A 23,520-nucleotide genomic window follows, 5' to 3' on the forward strand; every position below is an offset into this window, starting at 1 on the left:
ATATATATATATATATATATATATATATATATATATATATATATATGATTCCATTTATAGGAAATGTCCACAATAGGTAAATCTAAAGAGACAGAAAGTAGATTAATGGTTACCTAGGGCTGGAAGATTTAGAGGGTAGAATTGTCTCCCAAAACAGTTGCTAGAAACTGCAAACGAGAGAGACCATGTTCTATTCTAGATGAATACAGAAAACTGCAGCAGCATATGGTTTGTTACAGATGATCTATTATTTTAACAAGGAAGAAATTAAATGTTTCTAAATGTAAACATGCAAACAAAATTTGTAATATAGTTTGGATTTATTTCAATTGTGAAGTGGAAATCATGTTGAGAAAATAATTATTGGGGTTTTTTGTTTGATTTGGTTTTGCACAAAATGGGGAAAGTGACTACATTAGTTATAAAACAAGTGTTTTGTTTATTTCTAAGACTTCAAAAGGGTGTTCTTTTGTCCTATAACCCTAGATTGCTGACATGATACTGTCTTTTTTTGTTTCTTTTAAAAATAATTGTGATAAGGACACACAATATGAGATCTATCCTCTTAACAAATTTTTAAGTGTATGATAGAGTATTAACTACAGGCTAATGTTGTAGAGTAGATCTCTAGAAATTAGGTCTTGCATAACTGAAACTTTATGCTTGGTGGGCAGCAACTCCCCATTTCTGCCTCCCTACAGCTCTGGGCACCCATCATTCTGTTCTCTGCTTCTATGATTTTGACTATATTAGATACCTCATATGATTGGGATCATGCAGTATTTGTCCTTCTGTGGTTAGCTTGTTTCACTTGGCCTAATACTCTCCAGGTTGTTTCATGTTGTCACATATGGCAGGATTTCCTTTTTTTTTTTTTTTTTAAAGGCTGGATAATATTCCCTTGTATGTATATACCACACTTTATTTATTCATTGATGGACACGTTTAGTTTGTTTCCCTATCTTGGTTACTGTGAATGATGCTGCAATGAATATGAGAATACAGATATCTCTTTGAGATCCTGAATTCAAATATTTTGGATATTTACCCAGAAGTGGGATTGCTGGATCATATGGTAGTTCTATTTTTTATTTTTTTGAGGAACCTCCGTACTGTTTTCCCTAGTAGCTGCAACATTTTGCATTCCCACCAATGGTGGTGGGTTTCATTTTCTCCATATCCTCACCAGTACTTTTTTTGATTTTTTTTAATAGCCATCCCAAGAGTGAGGTGATATCTCGTGGTTTTGATATGCATTTTTCTCATAAATGGTGATGTTAAGCATCTTTTCATGTACCTATTGTTCATTTGTACGTGTTCTTTGGAGAAATGAAGAGTCCTTTGCCCATTTTTTAGTCAGATTATTTATTTTTGCTATTGAGTTGTAGGAGTTCCTTACATATTTTTAGATATTAACTTATCAGATATGTGGTTTGCAAATATTTTCTCCCATTCTGTAGGTTACTATTTCACTCTGTTAGTTGTTTCCTTTGCTCTGCATAAACTTTGCACAGCATAAACCAAAAGTAAATGTGGTTTATGTTAAAATAGACTTCTGTCTATTTTACTTTTGTTGCCTATGCTTTTTATGTCTCTCCAAGAAATCATTTCAGGACCAATCTTTTGAAGATTTTCCTATATGTTTTCTTGTAGGAGTTTTACGGTTTCAGTTTTTAATTTAAATCTTAAATCTATTTTGAGTTGATTTTTGTATATGGTGTAAGATAAGGGTCCACTTTTGTTCTTTTTCATGTGAATATCCAGTTTTCCCAGCATCATTTGTTGAAGAGACTAGCCTTTCCATATTGTGTGTTCTTGGCATCCTTGTCAGAGACCAGTTGACCGTATGTGTGTGAGTTTATTTATGGGCTTACATTCTGTTCCATTAGTCTTTATGCCAGTTATCGTACTGTTTTAATGACTTTGTCTTTATAATATATTTTGAAATCAGGAAGTGTGATGCCTCCTGCTTTGTTCTTCTTTCTCAGGAATGCCTTGGCTGTTTACGGCGTTTTATGGTTCCATATGAATTTTAGGTTTGTTTTTTTCTATTACTGTATTAAATGCCATTGGGATTTTTATAGGAATCACATTAATCTGTTAATTGTTTGGCACAACACTATCTTACTTGCTAATTCAATAAATATTTTTTAACATCTGCTATGTGCCACAAAAGTATTGAGCACTAGGTAGTTAGTGGAGAAAATCAAGAGCAATGCTTATGGTCTCACGGAGCTTACAGAAAGAAAGGTAATAAACAAATGACTATCTAAATTATATTATCACAGATTATAATTACTCAGAAAACATTCTGGAGAGATGACATTTGAGCCAAACCTGAGAATGTATAGGTGCCAGCTGTAGGATGAGCCGGAGGAAGGACATTAAGAAGAATGGAAACAAGCACAGATGCCCCAAGGTGGACAAGAAGTGCTTACATATCCAAGAAACAGAAAGGAGTCCAGGAGGACTAGAAACTAGCAAATTATGGGAAGATTGGGACAAAATGAGAGGAGAGTTTATGAAGGCCCCCAGAGGCTATTGTAAAAAGTTTAGATTTTATTTTAAAAATAATTGAAATTTCTCGAAGAACTTCAGTTGAGGAAATTAAGTAATCTGATTCAGTTTTTGAAAGATCTAACTGGAATGTTAGCCTCTGGCTAGTTTTTGAGGAACAGATGGAAAAAGGTCTGAGCAGAAGCAGGGAGACAGGGGAAATTGAAGCCACACAGGCATAATCTTGGACTAGAGTTGTGGTAGGGTTGATAAAGAAAAGTGGAGGCAGCACTTGAAGAGGTGATGATCTGGGGAGGAGTGGTAGGGAAAACTGTTAACAAAATTACAGGGAATAACTTTCGCCTCCTGTAGGGAAAATAGAGCAAAATTTTAGGGCAGCCAACAGAAAGTTCTCTCTATGGCCATAATTCTGAGCGCTATGTGTAGTCCCTGCTACTCTGTTAAGATGCTGAGACTGAGAAGGGAAACACAGGTTGACTTGAATTAACTTTTCCAGCTCAGGTCAGAAAATTGACCTGATTTACTTTCATATCTAGGTGAGGGATTCTTTTATTCTAGGAGACACAATCTATATTGCTTTGCTCTTTCACTCCAGAAAAAAAAAGTCTTTCCCTTTTCATTCTATTTTCTTTTTCAATGCCATCAACAGCAAGAATAACAGGAATTTTTTTAAAGATTGGCCATGAGCTAACATCTGTTGCCTATCTTTTTTTTTTCTTCTTCTCCTCAAACCTCCCCAGTACCTACTTGTATATTCTAGTAGTAGGTCCTTCTAGTTCTGCTGTGGGATGCTACCTCAGCATGGCTTGGTGAGTGGTGCTAGGTCCGCATCCAGGATCTGAACTGGCAAAACCCTGGGCTGCCGCAGCGGAGCATGTGAACGTCACCACTCGGCCATGGGGCGGGCCCCAACAGACATATTTATTTAAACCAGCTATGTGCTTCATACTGTGTGATACAAGAATTGCTCTTTGACCTTGAGAATCTTGGGAACATATGGTAAATGCCAAGTGGAACATTAAAAGTTTTTAGATTTATTTAACAAGAGTTCGTGAAGATAGTATTACTGAACGAATAGGGCTAATTTTAGGAAAAAAAGTGGAAAAGATGGAAAATGCAGCAAAAAAAACTGCACATACTTACTTTATATTGTAATAAATATTTCAGTAGTGTAGTGGTTTATGCTTCCACACTTGTTTAGAAAATTGTAATTAAAGTGGAAAATGAATCTATTGTTCAAGAGGTGAATATTAGAGCAACACTTGTGAAAAAGACTCAGATTTCAGTTAGTTCACTTGAGATATGACTTTTTAAAACATTCTAAGGTGATCTTGGATACAATTCCTATAAACCCATCTGTTTTACTCATGTCAGACCACACCTAGGGCCCTTTGTCGGAATGGAGCCTGAGTAGCAGGAACTTTGAGCAGAGGGTGACGTAAGCGCAAAGGCTTGAATTAAGTGATAGATTAAGTGATCTATCACTTGAATTAAGTGATAGACAGTTGGAGGATAGGGTATTTATGGTGATGGGAAATTGGGCTGAATAGTTGGTTGAATTCCAATCACAAAGGTTCTTGAATATCAAACTAAGGAAGTAACTGATATGTTGGCGTTGGAAATTCAAGTTTCTATAATCAGAATTGCTTACTTTTCTAATTTGCTTAAGTACAATTTCTAGTATGTTAATCATCATACATCGTGGGTCTGTCTTTCTTGACATCTTCTAACAGTGTTCATGTTAAAGAAATACTTGCTCTGTATCATGGTTTATGTCATTTAATAAGGTTCAGAGTTGCAGAAGAAGGTCTTTGGTGATTACATTGTCTCCTTGTCATTTTGTTAACTATAAGGGATGGGGAAGAAGTTGGAGTCTACTTGGTTTGGAATACAAAGAAGCATTAGCTTCAACTTGAGCATTTTTCCAAAACAGCTATATCGAAGAAGTAGAAAGTGCTATTAATTTAGGTTCTACACACACACACACACACACACACACACACACACACACACTCACACACTCCTACCTCATATTTTAAGTCATCACTAATTTCTACTTATAAATGATGGGAAATTCATGTTGGAATCAACTTCATATTCACAGCAGTATTTTCAATGTTTTTAGGTACTGTCACTATACAAACTACTAACATATACTCTCTCTTTCTCTCCCCAAATGAATTACTTACCCCAGCTTCTATATAAGCACCATCCAATAGAAATAGAGTGTGAGCCATATGCATACTTTTAACTTTTCTAGTAGCCATATTAAAAAAGAAACAGGTGAAAGTAATTTTAGTTGCATATTTTATTTAAACAAATACATCCAAAAATTGTCATTTTAACATAGAATAAAAATTAAAAATTATAAAGATACTTTCGCATTATTTTTTGTGCTATCTTCAAAATCTGGTGTGTATTTACATTTGCAAAACATCTCAATTTAGGCTAGCCACACTTCAAGTGCTCAGTAGACACATGTAGTTAGTGGCTGCCATATTGGACATCACAGTTCTGTATTCTTTTTCTCCATCATCCCTGTGACACTTAGATACCTTTCTTTTCTCTGAGTAGTTTTGTTTTAAATTTGGCGGGGGAGATGTGGTATTTTTTTCAAGAAAATGTCATATATAACCTGTTCTGAGAACTCTGCATTATTATGGTAGCTCTGTTTTAAAGTGGGGAAAAAATTCTGAATTTTCAAAGTAGGTCTGTTTATCTTGCTTTTCAGTTACAAATTTTTTTCAAGTAATTTTATTGGAATTGTAATAGTTTATAACATTGTGTAATTTTGGTTGTACATTGTTGTTTATCAATTCCTGAATACACTTCATCGTGCTCACCCCAGTAGTCAACTTTTTATCTATCACCATACATATGTGCCCGTTTATCCCTTTCATTTGCCTCCCCACCCCCTTCCCCTCTGGTAACCACGAATCTGTTCTCTTTATCCATGTTCGTTTTATCTTCCACATATGAGTGAAATCATGTAATATTTGTCTTTCTCTGTCTGGTTTATTTTGCTTAACATCATATCCTCAAGGTCCATCCATGTTGTTGCAAATGGGACAAATTTGTCTTTTTTATGGCTGAGTAGTATTCCGTTGTATATATATACCACATATTCTTTATCCATTCATCTACAGAAGGGCACTTGTGTTCCTTCCACATCTTGGCTATTGTGAATAATGCTGCAATGAACATAGGGGTACATAAATCTCTTTGGGTCATTGATTTCAAGTTCTTTGGGTAAATACCCAGTAGTGGGATAGCTGGATCATATATACCCATTGACATAGACTTATGTATATATCAGAAAATATAGCACTTATTTCCACACGTGACTCTTCTTTGTGTAATGGAATAATCTTGCCTTGTCTCTCCTGCTCTCTCCTTTGCCCTCTTTCTTTTCTTCTGTCTTCTCTTCTCTGAAGCCCCTCCTTATTTTAAGTCAATTGGATAAAACAAGGGATTTTTAAACAAAAGGTGCAGAAAATATTTCTCATACTCCTCTACTACAATTTGAGATGTCACTTTGATCACACTTTATTATTGTCATCCTTATCACATGGCTGTACTAAAGACCCTGGGTATTAGTAGAATATTTTTTACCTTTCAAGATAAACAGTAGTGCAGCATGGTAGCCCTTAACATTTGCTTTCCTGGTAATTCACAACACATGCTTCCAAAACTATAATCATTTATAATAATTTTAGTTTTGCAGGAGATATTTCTCTAATCATAAAACATTAAGAAAATGTCTAGATTTTTTAAATGGCACTTTTGCAATAGAATAGTGGAAACTATCATCAGAATTTTTATCTTGAGATGAATACATATATTTATTAGCAATATACAGCTAAATGTTAAATCCTCAGGCCGTTTTTTTCATGGGCCTGGGCTGGGCCAAATGATGTCAATAGAACTCTTGTGATCTTTTAAGATGGTAGGATATTAAATTGGCTATGTTTATTGTCTTATTGCTGTCAGTAAAGAGAAAAATATAAGTTGGATTATTAATCTCTATTTCTATGTAAAAAGAGCAAAGTGAATTTCCCTAGATGAAGCAGGACTAGTTCTGCTCCTACATTGGTTTAACAAGGGCAGCATCCACAAACATCTCATTAACTGGTAGGTAGAGTGGCTCATACTGAGTTTACCCTTTGGTCAAATTGGCTTCTGCAGCAGATTTTTTCTTTTTAATCTGAAACAAAATTCAGAATCCTCCACTAGTATTCTCAAGTATGTCTGGTTTAAATGAGATAAACTATATGGTTTATAATCACTGTTCAGCTACTACAGGATAAATCATGTTGGCTAATGAATGCTTTTTTACATCTAGAAGGAAAATGAATGAGTAAAGGTATCCCCTGTTTTAACTGTATGTTACAAACAAGAGAGTCATACATTTTATCTGCATGCTAGACTTACCTCCTAAGTCCTGGATTCATATGTTTAATGACTTCCATGACTTTTCCATTTGCAAACCCAGTAAGTCTCAAAAAGATTAACTTGTGGTGGACAGCTCTGCAACCAATGACCATTTCTTCCTTGACCCCTCCAATATCAGGGAAAAGAACCAATATCTATGGAATTGCACGATCAGGAACCTCAGAGTTGTCCTTGATGTTCCCTGTCCCTTACCCAGTCCCTTTCCCATTTCCATTCAACCACCAAGCCCGTGTATTTTTGTCTCCTAAATAGCTCTTACATAGAAGCTCGTTTTCATATTTATTGTCATCATATTAGTCCCAGCTACTGTGGCTTCTTGCCTGGAACACTAATTTGTCTCCCTTGCATCCATTCATGACACCAAGAAATCTGTTTTCTACATTTCAGCTGGACTGATTTTTCTTAAGGAAAATCTAACCTTGTCACTTTTTATGTGTGTAATACATTCAGTGACTTCCTTTTGCTCTTAGTTTAAAGGCACTTAAAAGGCTTTGCCTAATATGGGCATTGCCTACCTCCACTCACAGACTCTCCCCACCTCAGAGCCTATGTATGTTTTTCCAGAAGCCCTAGCATGACTAATTCTTATTCTTTCACATCTTTATTCAAAAGTTAATCTTTGTGAGCTCCCAGTCTATATATGATATTCCTATTATTTACTGTCATAGCCCTCTATATTTCCCTTTTATAAAACTATAATTTTATCAAAACTATATTAGAATATTCTATAGTTCCGTGAGTAAAGAGTGAAATCAGTGAGTGCGGGGCCTCTGTTTTCTTTATTATTGCAACCCTAAAAGGTGTCATAGAGGTGAAATATAATTAACACTCAATAAATAGTTGAAATAATGAATTAATAAATGATATATATCAGATATGTACATATATTCCTCATATATATATATGAGATCTCTCTATTTACAACAAAATATACATATATTAGCCAGACTATTAAGCTTAAAACTGAGTTGTGCCAGAAAAAAAATCATTGCAATTAAAGAAAGTCTACCTTAGTAGTCCAGAAACTACTAAGTGAGAAAGGAGAAGTGAGATAAATAAGAAAGTCAATTTAAGCTATTCAGAGTTTAGAAAGTTCCACGAGGATTAGTAAGATTTAATAGATGGGATGAGAAGAGTGTCCAAATTCTCCAGATAAATTCTTTCTCCTCTTGTTCAGATTGTAGGCTTCACCAAATGCTAATTTCTTCCTATGTTCCTGGCAAAGGCATTCTGTCTTTGTGCTCAAGGTTACGTTCTCCAACCTGCAGTTATTCATTCAACAAATATTGACTCCTTGTATGGCACTGTACTGATCATTCTGGATAGATTGCTAAGCTACAATCATATGCTCCTTGCTCTTGTTATGCTTGTAATCTAAGTAAAGATGCAGCCATTAATCCCATAATCAAATGATGTTTTTATAATTATAATCTGAGATGACTGCTTGGACTGAAAAACCAAAGGCCAGGGCTCTGAAACTAAATAAAGGAAACTTGTCCAGGCTGGGAAGGTCAGTGAAGACTTCCTTGAGAATGTATTGCTTGACAGGGAAGCCAAAGGATGAATAGAACTTAATAAGACTAAGGGTAGTAGGTGATGGCTAGCTAAGAATCAGAGAAGTCCTGTATCCCTGGAGCACAGAGAAGAGAGAGTGATGAAAGATGAGTCTGGAGGGGTGGACAGTCTAGAAGGCCTTTTATGAGCCACGGAAGGGTTCTAGACGTTACCATAAGAAAAAAGAAACAATATTGATGGGTTTTATGCTGTGAGGGACCATGATAAGTCAATTTTGCATTTTCAAAAACAAAGCATAGAAGATAGATGAAAGGAAGCAAAAGCATGCATGGAGAGACTAGGAAGGATCTTAGATTGTGTGGGCTTTTGCTTGTGCTAGATAATTTATGTGTGAGATACTATCAAATGTACGTCTTGATCTTTTCTGCACTGTCCCCTTTCACAAGTCGTTCTACCTTCTCTCAGAATAGAGTGGAAGTTTGGCTTAGCTCTCAGCAGGAGTACTTCAAATCTTGCACCTCAATACAGATCAGAAGCAGTTATACAGAATAAGATAAACACTTGAGAGACTGAGATGTTTCACTTTTAATTAAACAGAAAGACCAGAAGGAATCTAAAGAAGGGAGAAAACAATCAGGACCTCCCTTAGAAACGGGATGGATTTGAGGGTGAGAGCCCATTAGGTAACTATTCCTACAGCTATACTATAGGTAACTATTACTATAGTATTTCCTGATTGATGAACTTACACATAAGAATGAGGTAGCTAGTTCAGAAACTATGGACTTGATAAGTCCTGTTTCAATTCTAACTCCTCCTCAGTGTAATCCACCTGAAACACCCAGAAGATTTACTCAGGATCCAGGTAGCAAGGAGGAAATGTACCCAAACATCCAGAATAAGAATATAGGATAAGATGTCCCATCCATGCAATGTTGTAATCAGTGCCACATGTAGTGGTGATCTGGATTCTTCAATACTTGATCTGAGTTTTGAAGGGAACCTGAGACTTTACATAATGTAAATTATTCACTGAATAATGCAAATTAATGCATACTTTGTTGACATTTTGTTTAAATTAACAGAAGGAAAAATAATGTATCAAGTCATGATTATTTTATAAGATCTAACTAAAATTATATTGGTGGTTATAGGAAAAATTGATCAAATTTATTATTTAATAATTTAGACTGTTTCAGTGTTCATCTTTCTGGATTTGAGAGATTTTAATTTTATGCTAGTCTATGCTGAAAAGCAACAGATTCTTTGAATTTATGTCCCTTCCTCCTTCCCTCTCTTCCTACCTTCCTTTCTTTTTTTCTTTTCTTTCTTCCCTCCCTCTCTCCCTCTCTCCCTCTCTTTCTCTCTCCCTCCCTCCCTCCTTTGATATATACACAGATGGATGCTGACTGAATTTTGGGCAGTCTATATTATAACATATACTTAAAAGTTAAGTAACTGTTTTATACTTCTACCATACTCATGCTACCTTATCACTTTAGTGATAAGCTGCCAAATTTGAAAATCTTTATTTCCTCTCATTTAATGTAGGTACAATTTAATCTTTCCCCAGGATGCTGCTAATGTCAATATTATCCTCAACATAATCTAAACACTTTCCAAGTGCATGGTTAAATATTCTGTGAAATATAATAGACTGTGCCTTGACAATAAAACAAAAAATGTATAAATTTTTTAAATGACCATTAAGAATTACCTAATATTCAGTCAACACTGTTTAAATAAACCTAACATTAAAGAAAGAAAACACTTTCATCTTTTTTGATACTATTTCTCTTGGTCTTTACCTATTTTGTTTAAATTTTGGTCTGATCACAACTCTCCTTCCAGAATGAAGTAGAAACTAATTTTTAAATTCACTTTGTGTACGTCAGCATATTCATGTGTATGCATTGCGTGTGTTCATGTATGGATGCATGTGTGTATTTATACATCATTTCAGAGCAATGTCTTGGCTTTGGCTATGGATCTGGTTCTCTAGAATGTAAAGTTAGTTCAGAGGAAACCACCACTCTCCTCAAATGAAAGAACGCGAGTGTCTCTATTTAGCTTTTGTTCTCTCCCTAGCAAGTAAGTTTTCTCTTTTTATTAACAGAGTCTGAACTTTATATTAAACTCTTACAATTTCTACTTAGGACTGAATTTGTCACCTTCATTTTCTTATTGTCTTGCGTCTCTCTTCTAGCTAATAGCAAATATGCTATGTACCCAGCAATGGATGCAGTAATTAGCAAATATAGAATAATATAGACTAAAACATAGCATCTTATTATAGTCTACAGCGGCCCTCATGGTCCTAGTTCCCAACGACCTTCCTGCCCTCATGTCCAACCACACTCCACCTTGTTCATTTGTCTCTTGCTACACTTGCCTCCTTCGTGTGTTCCTACATTACTAAGGATATTCGTGCCGCTGGACTATTACACTTGTTATTCTCTCCACTGGGGAAATCTTTCCTCTCAATATGCACATGGCTCCCTTGCTCACTTCTTTTAAGTCTCTGGCCAGAGAGGCCATTTTGTTCACTCTCTAGTCACATTCTATCCTTTTTAATTCTTACTTATTGCTTATATTCAAAGAGTTTCTATAACATAGGGAAAAATTTAAAATAATGGAAAAACTTTCAATCTCCATACTGAACCACTAAACTTAAGACATAGAATATTATGAAAACCATTGATGTCCCTTGTTGCCCCTCTCAAATTCCTTTCCCTCTTCCCTGTTCCTACCCTCACCAGCATCCCCATGCAGATCATTGTCTGTCTGTTCTCAGTGTCATTTCCTGCTCTTCCCATGAATACTACACTTCACAGGATCCTTTTGTAAATTGGCTACCTGCTTGGTTCAGCCAATGGGAGGCATGTGGAGGATACTGAGGGTGAGAAGAAGAGAGAAGCTAGAATATTCTTTTCCCCTCTCATTGTTGCAGGGTGTATCTTCATCACTGGCTGAGAATGAATCCTCCAAGTTTCTAGACCCCTCTGGAAACAATATTCCTCAGAGACACTACATCTCCAAAGGGAAGCTTTTTGTGAATTCAGCTCCTGCTGGGTGGTTCCAATTATTGGTTTCTTGTGACACCATCTCACACTTCTTGCTTTTGTCCTTCTAACCATTTGGATGGTAGTGGCTTCCTAGTATTGCTAATCTACTGACTTCCCACCATCCCTTGTGTAGATCCTCATTTCTTCCAGCATTTTTATATCTTAATTCCTTTCATTGCATTATCTGGGATGAACTCCCCCCACCCCCATACGTTAATTTTTTTCACTACCTTTTATTTCTATTAGTTATTACAATCTCTTTGTTTCTTTGCTCATTTCCTGACTCACCAACTAGATATTAAGCATCATAAAAGCCAAGGCTTTCCTTTTTAATTTTTACTTCTTGCATCGCTAGTGCTCAGAGCACTGAATAAATATTAGCTAAATGAAGGAATAATAAATGACCTCAATTAATTCTCCCCAAAATATCAACATCCCCATTTTTATAAATGAGGTCTCAGATGCTAAAATGTTAAATAATTTGCCTAAGCTAGGAAGTGGAGGGTCGGTTCCAAAGCTCAGGTCTGCCGAACTGCAGAATCAGACTTCCTAATTGTCATGCTACACAGCCTCGTTCATAAAAACAGAATGGAGAAGCAATCCTGTTAGAGGTTCATAAAAACCTGTTGATCTGTTTCTAATAAAAAGTAATCCCAATGTCTTCATCAACTCCTTCTATACTTCTCTCTCCCTCCTGACATATTCATCATCTGGATAAAATTGGACTGATTCATATCACCCCTGGCAAGCATCTAGTACATGTTTGTCATGGCCTCTGCCACAAGGGAAACAAGCACTGTTTTTCAGAATGTGCATGTTCAAGTTTGATTAAAGCAAACTTTATGGAGTTTATAATCCATCCGACATAGCCCCTTGTCTCTACCCATAGACCTCTCTCCTTCCAGCTACCTGCTCTAATGCCTTCTCAGACAAAATTCTTTGCTTCATCATAACTAAATACGCCTTTACTTCACTACTATTCACGAGATCTCTCTGATTTGAATGCTAGATAATTATTAATAAACAAATGTATTGAGTCAAAAGAGAGAGAAACACATTATTTATATGAAGGAAAACACTTAGGGGGAAAGTACCAGAGAGATTCTTCAATATGAGATCAGAAGCTCTCAGATTAAATAAAGTCTTTTAAAATAGATTTGGGCATGGAGTCCCAGATAAATGTAAGCACATTGAATAAAATTTTCAGTATCCACTTCTAACACACTCTCTAAAAGTATCTCTATCATCTGAAAACCCCATTAATAGCATGCAAAATACTTTCGTATATTATCCTCATTTAGTATGGGAGGAATTGGTATATAGAAGAGAAACTCATAAGCTATCTCTTAAAAATAATATCGTTTCAATAATGCCATTTGATATAGTGATTTAAACTAGTATTTTGCACTTTGTTTTTATCTATTTAGGAAAATTCTTAGCCATTATCTCTTCAAATATGGCTTCTGCCTCATTGTCTTTCTGGAATATATTTATGTTAAACCATATTACTGTTTTTTCTATGTCTTTTATTTTCTCTTTATTTTCCATCCTTTTGTCTTTCCATGCTTCATTCCAAATATATATATTTCTGACCTATCTTCAGGTTTACTAATTTTCTGTTTATCTTTGTCTAATCTGTTTTTAAACCCATTCATTGCAGTTACTTTTCACTTATTGCGTATTTCAGTTCTAGAATTTGTTTTTCGATTTTCCTTAAAATCGGTGTCATTTCTATGATTTCCAGTTCTTAGCCAAAATTCTCAATCTTTTTAATTTCCTTGAACATGGTCAGTATACCTTCTTAAATCACATATAGTGTGTGTTTATCTGTGTGTGTATATAAATTATTATAGTTATGTACACACATATGCATATATGATTTAAAGCTTATATATATACTATATATAAAGTGATATATGTATAACGATATATACACACATAGACATTGTCCTTTCCCTAATATGTATGTTTTCATCCTCTAATTTTATAAATATTTGGGAATGAGTATATGAATGTATGTGTGTATATATATATATTTTAAGGAAAGTACACTGTTTGGTAGTAGTTTTCACTTTGAAACCAGATGAGCCTGGTTTAAGGTCCTGGCTCTGACACATACCAGATGCTTAACTATGAGCACATTAGTTGGCCGTTTTTCATTGCCTCAGTTTTGTTAACTGTGAATGAGAATAAAAATAAGTATCTCTTAGGTTTATTGTAAGACTTAAGAATGATAATGTGTGATCATTATTAGAGTTTCTGACATGTACTAAACACATATAAGTTGTTGTGGGTTTTTTTCACTAAAATTAGAGGTAACATGATATAATTTAAAATATCAAGGGCTGTGGATAATGATACTGTTTTCCCCAAAGGCAAATGATAAGACAGAAGAAGAGTAGCTTTCAAAGTTAGGTTTACGTGGACTCTATTTGGTTTCTCCAAGTACCATCTATCGACTTTGGCAAGTTACTTTGCCTCTCTGTTTCTCCATTTCCTCACCTTACAAAACGAATTTAACAATGCAAACCTTGCAAGGCTGATATGAGGATTCAGTGTAATACATGCATAGTTTCTGTCAAAATATCAGGCATGTAGTAGAAATTTATCCTCAACGTAATCATATTCTAATCTTTATTTTCAGGTTTTCACATGCTGTAAATATTTGTAATTAGTAGTATGACTGAGTTTGTTGACAACTTAGAAAAACAAAATGGCAAAGATGATTAAATGATTTTCTTTTCTTCCTTTTGATAAAGTTTTTGATGCTTTGCCACCCATGCACTATCAGGAGACCATGAGTACCATCCTGACATGGATCCAACAGTCAGAAACCAAACTCTCTATACCTCAGGTTACTGTCACTGAGTATGAAATCATGGAGCAGAGACTCGAGGAGCTACAGGTCTGTGAATATTTGTGTAGATCTCATGTATCAAGCAATTATATTGGTGTAACCTTAAAATAATAGTAGAATTAAAATAATCGTGGCAAGTATGATAGTTTATGAGTTGAAAAAATGAAGATAAGACTTTAAAAATGTAATATTTTATGCATTTGTACTTGCTTTCTATAAGATACAAATTTCATCTTTGAAGACAGAGATATGGTCTACTTGTGAAGTATATTCTTTCTCATTTAGTATGCATTTTCAGACACATATATTTTGATTATTATAAAATCTATAGTATTATTTTTGGCCTTTGCTTGCTGATTTATAACTCCTCTCACATTTCCAAACAGAAAGACATAAAATCGGTGTAGTTATAAAATTAGTTTTAATTTAAACACTAGTCTTATGTAATGTTGTAGTCAGTTACTTGAGTTCTAATAACAACATTTTTAGCAGCTTTGTATGAGGAAATATTACATGCTAATATGGGAAGTGAAAACGCCTGTGTTGTATATCCAATCACATTTTATTTTTTAAGACATGAAAACGTACTCATTACTTATTTTTAGGAGCTAAAATAATATATCCCCATTTTGAGAATTTAGTTAAAATTTTAACTTTGTTTATCCAGTCTTTTTTTAAAATTAAAGATTATTTCTTTAAATAAGTAATTTAGGAGTATTTCTTCAAATAAATCTTTATTTAAACATTTCTCATTATATATTGTCCTATTTAGACTGTTTCCTGTATTATAATACCAAACGATAACTATTTAATCTTTTTTCTCTTTGTTATTGTTTTTCATACTTGGAATGATTCCAAAGTTTACTTTGAACGATATGTGACAATATAATTATAAACTTTTTCTAAAAAATAAGAGTAAAAAGGTATAGCAATTAAGGAAGTGGATTAACACAAGAAACGCTGCATTGATGAGTAGAAGAGTACATTTCTACTAAAAAACAGTGAAAAAGAAAATTTATAAATATTATTGAGAAAATGCATAAACTAAATGAAAAAAAAATGAAGTTATAACCTTGCATCAAATGTTACACGAAAACAAAATACCACGTGGATTAAAAAGCTCAAAAGTACTTTAATAAGCATAAATGTTGGCAAAATTTTAAATAAAAATCTTAAAAAAACACAATTGATTGGGAAGCACAGTAATCAATGGAAGCAGTTGCAAACGTTGTAAAACTACCAGGGGCAACTGAAAAGAAAAATAAGACCAGGGAAAACATTTGTCTGAATACTGGAGAAAGTCATTTATAAGGAAGTCACCAAAAAGAGACAGAAACAACCATTACACCTAAGAAAAATTGTAACTCGAATTGTAAATGATGAAGTACAAATTTACAAAATGAAATACCATTTTTTACATACTAAATTGCAAAAAAAAAAAGAAAAGAAAAAGAGAAACCCAGAAGATATAATAATATAATGAGTGCAGATCTGGCAGCAATGGGCTGCATTCTCACTAGTGGGAATGTAAATTTTGCTGAGAAAAACTTTCAGTAATTCCTAATAACATACAAAATGGTTCATTTAATTGTATGCGTGAATATGATTTCCGTGAAGTCTCCATCTTATGGAAATGACCAGAATGTACTTAAAGATATTGATAGATGGAAATAGATATAGATAGATGGTGTAGATAGATAGATAGGTAGGTAGATAGGTAGATCATAAACATAATTTGCAGGAGTGAAAAACTCAAAATTAATTTGTAGAGCTAATAATGGGAAAAGGTTAAATGACCTAGACAAGCCATTAAAATGTATGTCTTTAGAAAACAATGACATGGGAAAAGGCTCACAATAAAAAGCTTAACTCAAAATTTGGTTATATGCATGCTAGATATTGTCTAAACAATCAGTCAATGGTAACAGTTTAATAAAGTAAAAAAGTTAAAGAACTACAAAAGAGCCCTAAGGTATTATGCAATCATAAAAGTTATGTATTTGACATATTTGGGGGATGTTATAGGTCACATTATCAAAGGAGGAATAGTTGTGTATGTTTATATATAATAAGATCAGATATTCAATATTTAGTTATACATAGAAGAAACTGAAAGTTTATATAAAATTATAATAGCTGTATATAATATGTATTTTTTTCCATTTTTTATCTTGAACCTTTGCTATTTTATAACCAGAAAGTAGCATTTTAAATACATGTTGAGTAGGAGAAACCTAAAGATAGGCATCCTATTATAAGAGATTGCATAGGTTATACGGTATAAATGTAAAATTGACTTTATAACTACCCCCCAAAATTACTCTAGAATTTCACTAAGTACTACAAAACAGGATAATGTCTTTTGAAAAATATGAAACTTTAGTTAACTGGCATTAGTAGACCAGCCATCTGGTAACTTATTCAAAGTTTTGTTATCCTATATGTCCATATGATTTAGTTATATTTTTTACCTGGGGAGGTTAGAAACTGTTTTACTAAAGGCTCAGTATAATTAAGTTAAACTCCATTAACTGTATCATAAATGCAGTTATTAATACACAGACGTGATATGATAAAATTAAGTGTGCTAAAATTCTGGTTCAGTAAGATATAGTTTTGGATTTATTTAACATTATTCATAAAAATAGGCATAGACTTTTAAATAACATATTACTGAATAATGTGCAAATTACTCTTATGATAAAAAGTAGAATTTAAATTACCACTAGTAATTTTATAACTATTACATCATCTATTATTTTAGATGTTTGAATCTAAAGATAGCTTTCATTTTAAGTACATTTAATTTCACTGAAGCTCATCAACGAAACTACACAATGAAACTCATTATTATTCATCAGTTAGTATACATGTACTTTCCTTTTCAATTTTGAGGCTTTACAAAGCTCTCTGCAAGAGCAACAAAGTGGCCTAAATTATCTCAGCACCACTGTGAAAGAGATGTCAAAGAAAGCGCCCTCTGAGATTAGCCGGAAATATCAGTCAGAATTTGAAGACGTTGAGGGCCGCTGGAAGAAACTCTCCTCCCAGCTGGTCGAACACAGCCAAAAGCTAGAGGAGCAAATAGCCAAACTCCGAAAAATTCAGGTAATTCACGGTTTTACTTTTTTATGTTCATTTTTTCTTTACTTATTTCCCCCCTAACGATGAATGAAAAAATGTAAAGGCAAATAGATATTTAATCTCCATAGTCCTTCCAAATCAGTACTAACATCAAAAGATATAAATCTTTCTCAAAGGAGTATAGTTTGCTTATTCCTTTTAAGAAAACAGTAATTAGAAGTTCTGGTTCTTAGATTTTCTTTAGAATTAAATTCTTTGCCACAAATATCCATAGGACTTAAACATGTTTCTAGCATGCTAATTTTGAAAACCAATCTTTCTTTTAGCCTGGTTGTCCATTGAAATCTCGATATAATTTAGTTTGTGAATAGATAAAAGTTATCATATAATGTAGCCATATCATTTCATCAGCGTATTTCTCTTACAATTGTATGGATAAATTTGACCCCATCACCTTCCGCAAACCAGCTTCTACTGACTTAATTTATTTGAATAATGCCACCATTATTCAAATACTAATCACCCAAACTGAAAACAGTAAACCAACGATTACATTCTAGTCTGAAGTCTGAAATATTTAGGTATATGTAGGTATATAGGTATATCTCTGATATAGGTAATATCTCTCTTATGTGATGAATTATTGTGAGAAATGTTATTGCTGGGAAGAATCTTTGAAAGCATCGTGGCATGATGGAAAAGCATTGGAACAAGATGATTCTGGATTGAAAATCCCACTCCATCTACTTCATTGTTTGTTCTTACCTTTTACAAAACAAAACACTGAGCAGTCCTAAAACATTCCGGAAAGCACAACCTAAATACGTACATGCTTGTACATGTAAACATATGTGTATCTTCATATATGTATACATACACACATAGATAAAAACACATTTTTGCCAGTACCAGTGGTAAAAGAGGGTACAGTTATGTGGTCCTTGCCATCAAGGAGCCCAGATTCTAGTGAAGGAGAAAGGTTAAGTACATTAGTTTCCTATTGCTGCTCTAACAAATTACCACCAATTTAATGGCTTAAAACAACACAAGTTTATTATGTTACAGTTCTGAAGGTCAGAAGTCCAAAATCAGTCTCAGAGGGCTAAAATTAAGGTGTAGGCAGGGCTGTGTTCTCTCTGGAGGCTTTAGTAGACAGTCTGTTTCCCTGTCATTTTTAGCTTCTGGAAACAGCACACAATCCTTGTCTCGTGTCCTCTTCTTCTATCTTCAAGGCCAGCAGTGTAGCATCTTCCAATCTGCCTCTCTAACTCTTCCACTCCTGCTCCCCTCTTTATAAGGACCCTTGATATTACATTGTGCCCAGCTGGATAACCCAGGATATCTCCCCATCTCAAAATCTTTAACTTAATCTCATCTGCAAAGTGCTTTTTGCTATGTAAGGTAAAATAGTCACAGGTTCCGAGGATTAGGGCATGAACATTTTGGAAAGTCAATATTCAGCTACAACAAGAAGTAAATTAAACAGTGTGGTAAATGTTATGGAAATAGGCAAAAAAAATCCAGCATAAACTTGGGAAAAAGGCTCTGAAATGTTCTTGGAACATGGATTACCTTCAACAAGTAGACTTCAGTCAGCTGATAAAGAGGAAGAAAGAGTTCCTGACAAAATGGAGCAGTGTGTTCAATTAACTGGAAGTGGTTCAGTACTGGGGACACAAAGGACAAGTTTGGAGATAAACAAAATATAGGATTGGAAAAATGGTCTAGGAGTAGATAATGAATGATCCCGGGTGCCATACCTTGGAATAAGAATTATAGCCTAATAATGATGGGATTAAAAATAATGATGTGAAACTGTTATTTGTATCTTAAAGGGGAAAAAATTGATAGTATTTGTGTTTTCAAAGCTTCACAATAATAAGAGAAAGAAGTAGAGAGGAATACTAACATCAGTCTGGAGAATGGATTAGAATGGGGTCAGATGGAGGCAGATACCAAAAAGAGCTAATGTAGTAATCGAGGCGCTAGTGATAGATCTGAACTAGAACAAGGGCGAATGTGGAAGAAGCACAAAACCAGACACGAGAGATATCAGCAAGATGATAATGTTGAAATCTAAAGTTCTTAGATTTAGTCAAATTTATTAATCATATCGAAGGGGAGAATTTCTGTGAAGCACATATTTTCAATAGAAATTTAATTTACAAAGGAGAAAATGGCAAATCTGGACAGCATAGTTAAATTGTATGAAAATAAAGAAGTGTGAAAATCATGTATTTGAAAAGTAGCCCCAAAAAGCAAGAGAAATAAAAAGGTAATATGTGAAAGAATAACGGGAGGTACTTGGCTATTTATAAATGATAAAAGATGACATTTTTTTATCTGATCATTACTTCAACCTGGTCAGGCATGTAATAAATTAAAAGCAAAAGTTTTCTCTTTAAAGATGACAAAATCTTGGTCTGAAAGTTCCCAACTGAAGCAACTGTTTTAAACTGTCAACTGTAGAAAACAATTTGTGGGAGTTGAGGTTTAGCGAGGCTATAAAGACACCATTACATTGAGTTTATTGTTCATAGTTTGTTTTATGTACTGTAAGGGCACATTGTTAGTATTATCATGAATTGTTTTGTAACTTAAAATTTCTCTAGAGGGGGATATGATTTAATGTTCTCAAGAGTAACATCATAAAACCACATTTGGTAGTAATTTTTTATTTTTAACAATAGCAGACTTCATACACCAGTGCTCATACAGTAGACCATAAAAATGCAGTCTTAGTAAAAATATTCTTTTCCTGAAGAGCTACTTAGAGACATCCTTCAAACATGGGAGTTGTTCCTGGGCTTGTGTTCAGACACATCACTGTGATGAATTGTGTTAGGAGACATCAGCACCCCAATAATGCCTTAAAATGAGTCTCTGATTCCAGAATCACATAAAAACCCTGAAGAAATGGATGGCTGAAGTTGATGTCTTCCTGAAAGAGGAATGGCCAGCCCTTGGGGATTCAGAAATTCTGAAAAAACAGCTGAAACAGTGCAGGGTAAGATTTTATGACACCTATCATATGAAGACTTTTACATGGAAACTATTACTTGGTTATATCAATGATTCTCAACTGGGGCAATTTTGCCCCCCCCCCCCCGGGGGACATTTAGCAATGTCTGGAGACGTTTTTGTTTGTCACAACTTGAAGTGGAGTAGATGCTACTAGCATGTAAGTGGGTAGAGACCAAGGGTGCTTCTAAACATCCTACAGTGCACACGGTAGCCCTCTACAACAAAGAATTACCCAGTCCAAAATGATGGTAGTGCCAGGGTGGAGAAACTGGGTTAAATAAATGAGAAACAGAAAACAGTACTTTTGACTCAACCCTAGTTTTATCAGATTATTTTAGTATAAAATGAATTTTAATTTAAAGGTAAAGAATCCTTTGAACTATTTGTTATATCTTATTACAGATTATTTTTCATACTATGTTGCTCTCTCTATGTAGATTGCACTGTACTATAAAATTACACAATACAGATTTTTAGATGATATTCATTATACCATTGTCATGCAGCAAGAAGGAAATAATCTGCTGTTTAAAGAATTTTCTTCGCAAATGCAAGCTAAAAAAAAAAACAAATCTACCTTACAAATAACCTTCACACCTATCATGCGATAAACAATTGGTGCAATATCTTGCATTTGAAAACCAAAATCCTTTCAAAAATAGTAATGTATAAAGCCCATCATTTTCACACATTTTTCTAACAAGAAAAATCTGTTTCCTTTCATAGCTAATCTAAGTGGAATATAGATAATTCCCCACTTCATTCATACCATAAAAACCACTGAACATTTTTTGTGAGACTGAGATATATAGAGACATATAGAGATGTATAAATTTATATGTAATTTATTTCATATTTTAGAGGACAAAATTCCTGTGTAATGTCATGATTCCTAATTGTGTCTTTCCTGTCTATGTTGCATTTCTAGTTGTGGGGTTTTTTCAGCTAGCTTAAACTGAATTATTTCCTTAGCTTTTAGTCAATGATATTCAGACAATTCAGCCCAGTCTAAACAGTGTCAATGAAGGTGGGCAGAAGATAAAGAATGAAGCAGAGCCAGAGTTTGCTTCTAGACTTGAGACAGAACTCAGAGAACTTAACACTCAGTGGGATCACATGTGCCGCCAGGTATGTACAGTCTCTTTCACTGTGACTTGCGTCTATTTAATTGTTTTTCTAATGTCTCCCTTCACCATTGCCGTTTTAAAGCTTAGTCCTTGACTATGTTGATGTATTAAAGCACAGTTAATTCAAACTAGCCTTTGTCTAGCATATAAAATATTTTCATAGTATTTTAAATAGTATTCATTTATCCTATTGGGGTGCTAAAATGCCCTTCTTGAATACAACTGTCATACTGAACAATAAAGTCCTATACTTAGGCATTATTTTCATTGAATGTTTTCTTCAATGCATAACTTTATAATAGTAATTTGGTTGACAAAAGATACTTCATACTGCGGCCAGCCCTGTGTCCTAGTGGTTAAGTATGGCATGCTCTGCTTTGGCGGCCTGGGTTCGTGGGTTTAGATCCCGGGTGTGGACCTACACCATTCGTCAGCCATGCTGTGGCAGCAACCCACTTACTGAACAGGGGAAGATTGGCACAGATGTCAGCTCAGGGTTAATCTTCCTCAAGCAAAAAAAAGGGGGAAGATTGGCAACTGATGTTAGCTCAGGGCTAATCTTCCTCAACAACAACAACAAAATATACTTTATACTTGTACTTGGTACAGCAATAAAATGAATGAGTAATACATGTGTATGTACAAATATGATAATTTTCACTCTTCTGATTGTTAAGATTGACATTTGGCTTCTTCAATACACTTATTTCAATAAATGAATTAAAATTGGGAAATAGTTAAGAATAGCTCAGTGGAAAAAAACACAAAATAATTATACACACATCTGAGTTCCTCATTTTTATACAGCAGAGTGTTTTGTAGATGTTTATTTTCAATTTCAAGATTAAATTATGGAACAGTAAATATTATATACACAAGTATTTTGTATCAAATACTTCTTGTTCAAAAGAGGAAATTTTGACCTAAAGCACCAATTACTTTTCAATACACCAATACCTCTTTTGAAGTTAACGAGAGGTTTCATTTCATGTGTATTAGAGGCAGTCAGTCTTTCATTATTTCTAAGTAACCTTTCAAAGTTGAAAAGAAATCATGCCAAGAGGCAAAAACTAAATTTGGAACAGAAGAGAATTTAGAAAAGTAAAAGTCTGGGCAAGTCACCCAGCTAATACCATCACTGACAAATGCTCAGCAGTTCTATTAATTCACAGATGGGACAGCCCTGGGTCAGTTAGCTTGTGTTCTTCTCTTGGAGTACGCCAGTACTGAAAAGAATACTCAGGAAAAAATATTATTTAGATAATAGATTATACCATTGATGTTTTCCTGGAAGGCCAGTATGAAAGATATTTGTTTGTTGAATTTTTTTTATGGATCAATTGAAAGAACACCACCAATTAATTTAGAACAAGGGAGAAAACAACAGCAAAATATATATATATAAAGTCAACAACATTGCTGAAACCTCAGTGTTTTTGTTAGGGAAGTATAATTTTTAAAGCATCTCTATTCTTAAAATGTTTTTGCTTAAAAGCTTATGTCTGCTATAAAATGTACCAAGGATGTTTTGTTCAAGAGAAGTGTTGTAAACACATTAGCCTGCTGCATAACAAAAATTCCACAGATCCCAGCCACACTCTCATCCCACCCTAGAAGATTTCACATCTCTCTAGTTCTCCTTGGAATGTCACACTGCCCATGCTCCAGCTTTATCACCAAGTGCCCTAGGTTTTGAAAGGAAGGAACCATGCACTCAAGAAGAGAAGGAAGACAATGTAGTAAAAGCAGGGAAGCCAAGTTTCATTGTTGGGACCAATTCAGGGCTCCAGAGAAAAGAAGGGAAATGAAATGTAAATCTATGCATTGTAGAAACATCTATACACAAAATGAGGATGTGTTGTTCTTTCTTGGGTTAAAG

General features: G+C 34.3%; 1 protein-coding gene across 9 annotated transcripts in view; it reads left to right on the top strand.

The window, feature by feature from the left end:
* Positions 1–23,520, top strand: part of DMD (dystrophin) — a 2,273,580-nt gene that overhangs the window by 987,600 nt on the left and 1,262,460 nt on the right. For all 9 annotated transcript variants that reach the window (XM_046672830.1, XM_046672828.1, XM_046672833.1 and 6 more), the window contains 4 exons: positions 14,309–14,454; positions 17,302–17,514; positions 20,384–20,497; positions 21,487–21,642. In XM_046672830.1, the coding sequence (XP_046528786.1) occupies positions 14,309–14,454; positions 17,302–17,514; positions 20,384–20,497; positions 21,487–21,642 (629 nt within the window). The remainder of the gene's footprint in view (positions 1–14,308; positions 14,455–17,301; positions 17,515–20,383; positions 20,498–21,486; positions 21,643–23,520) is intronic.

Source organism: Equus quagga, chromosome 10 (genome assembly GCF_021613505.1).
Source record: "Equus quagga isolate Etosha38 chromosome 10, UCLA_HA_Equagga_1.0, whole genome shotgun sequence".
Lineage (NCBI taxonomy): Eukaryota > Metazoa > Chordata > Mammalia > Perissodactyla > Equidae > Equus > Equus quagga.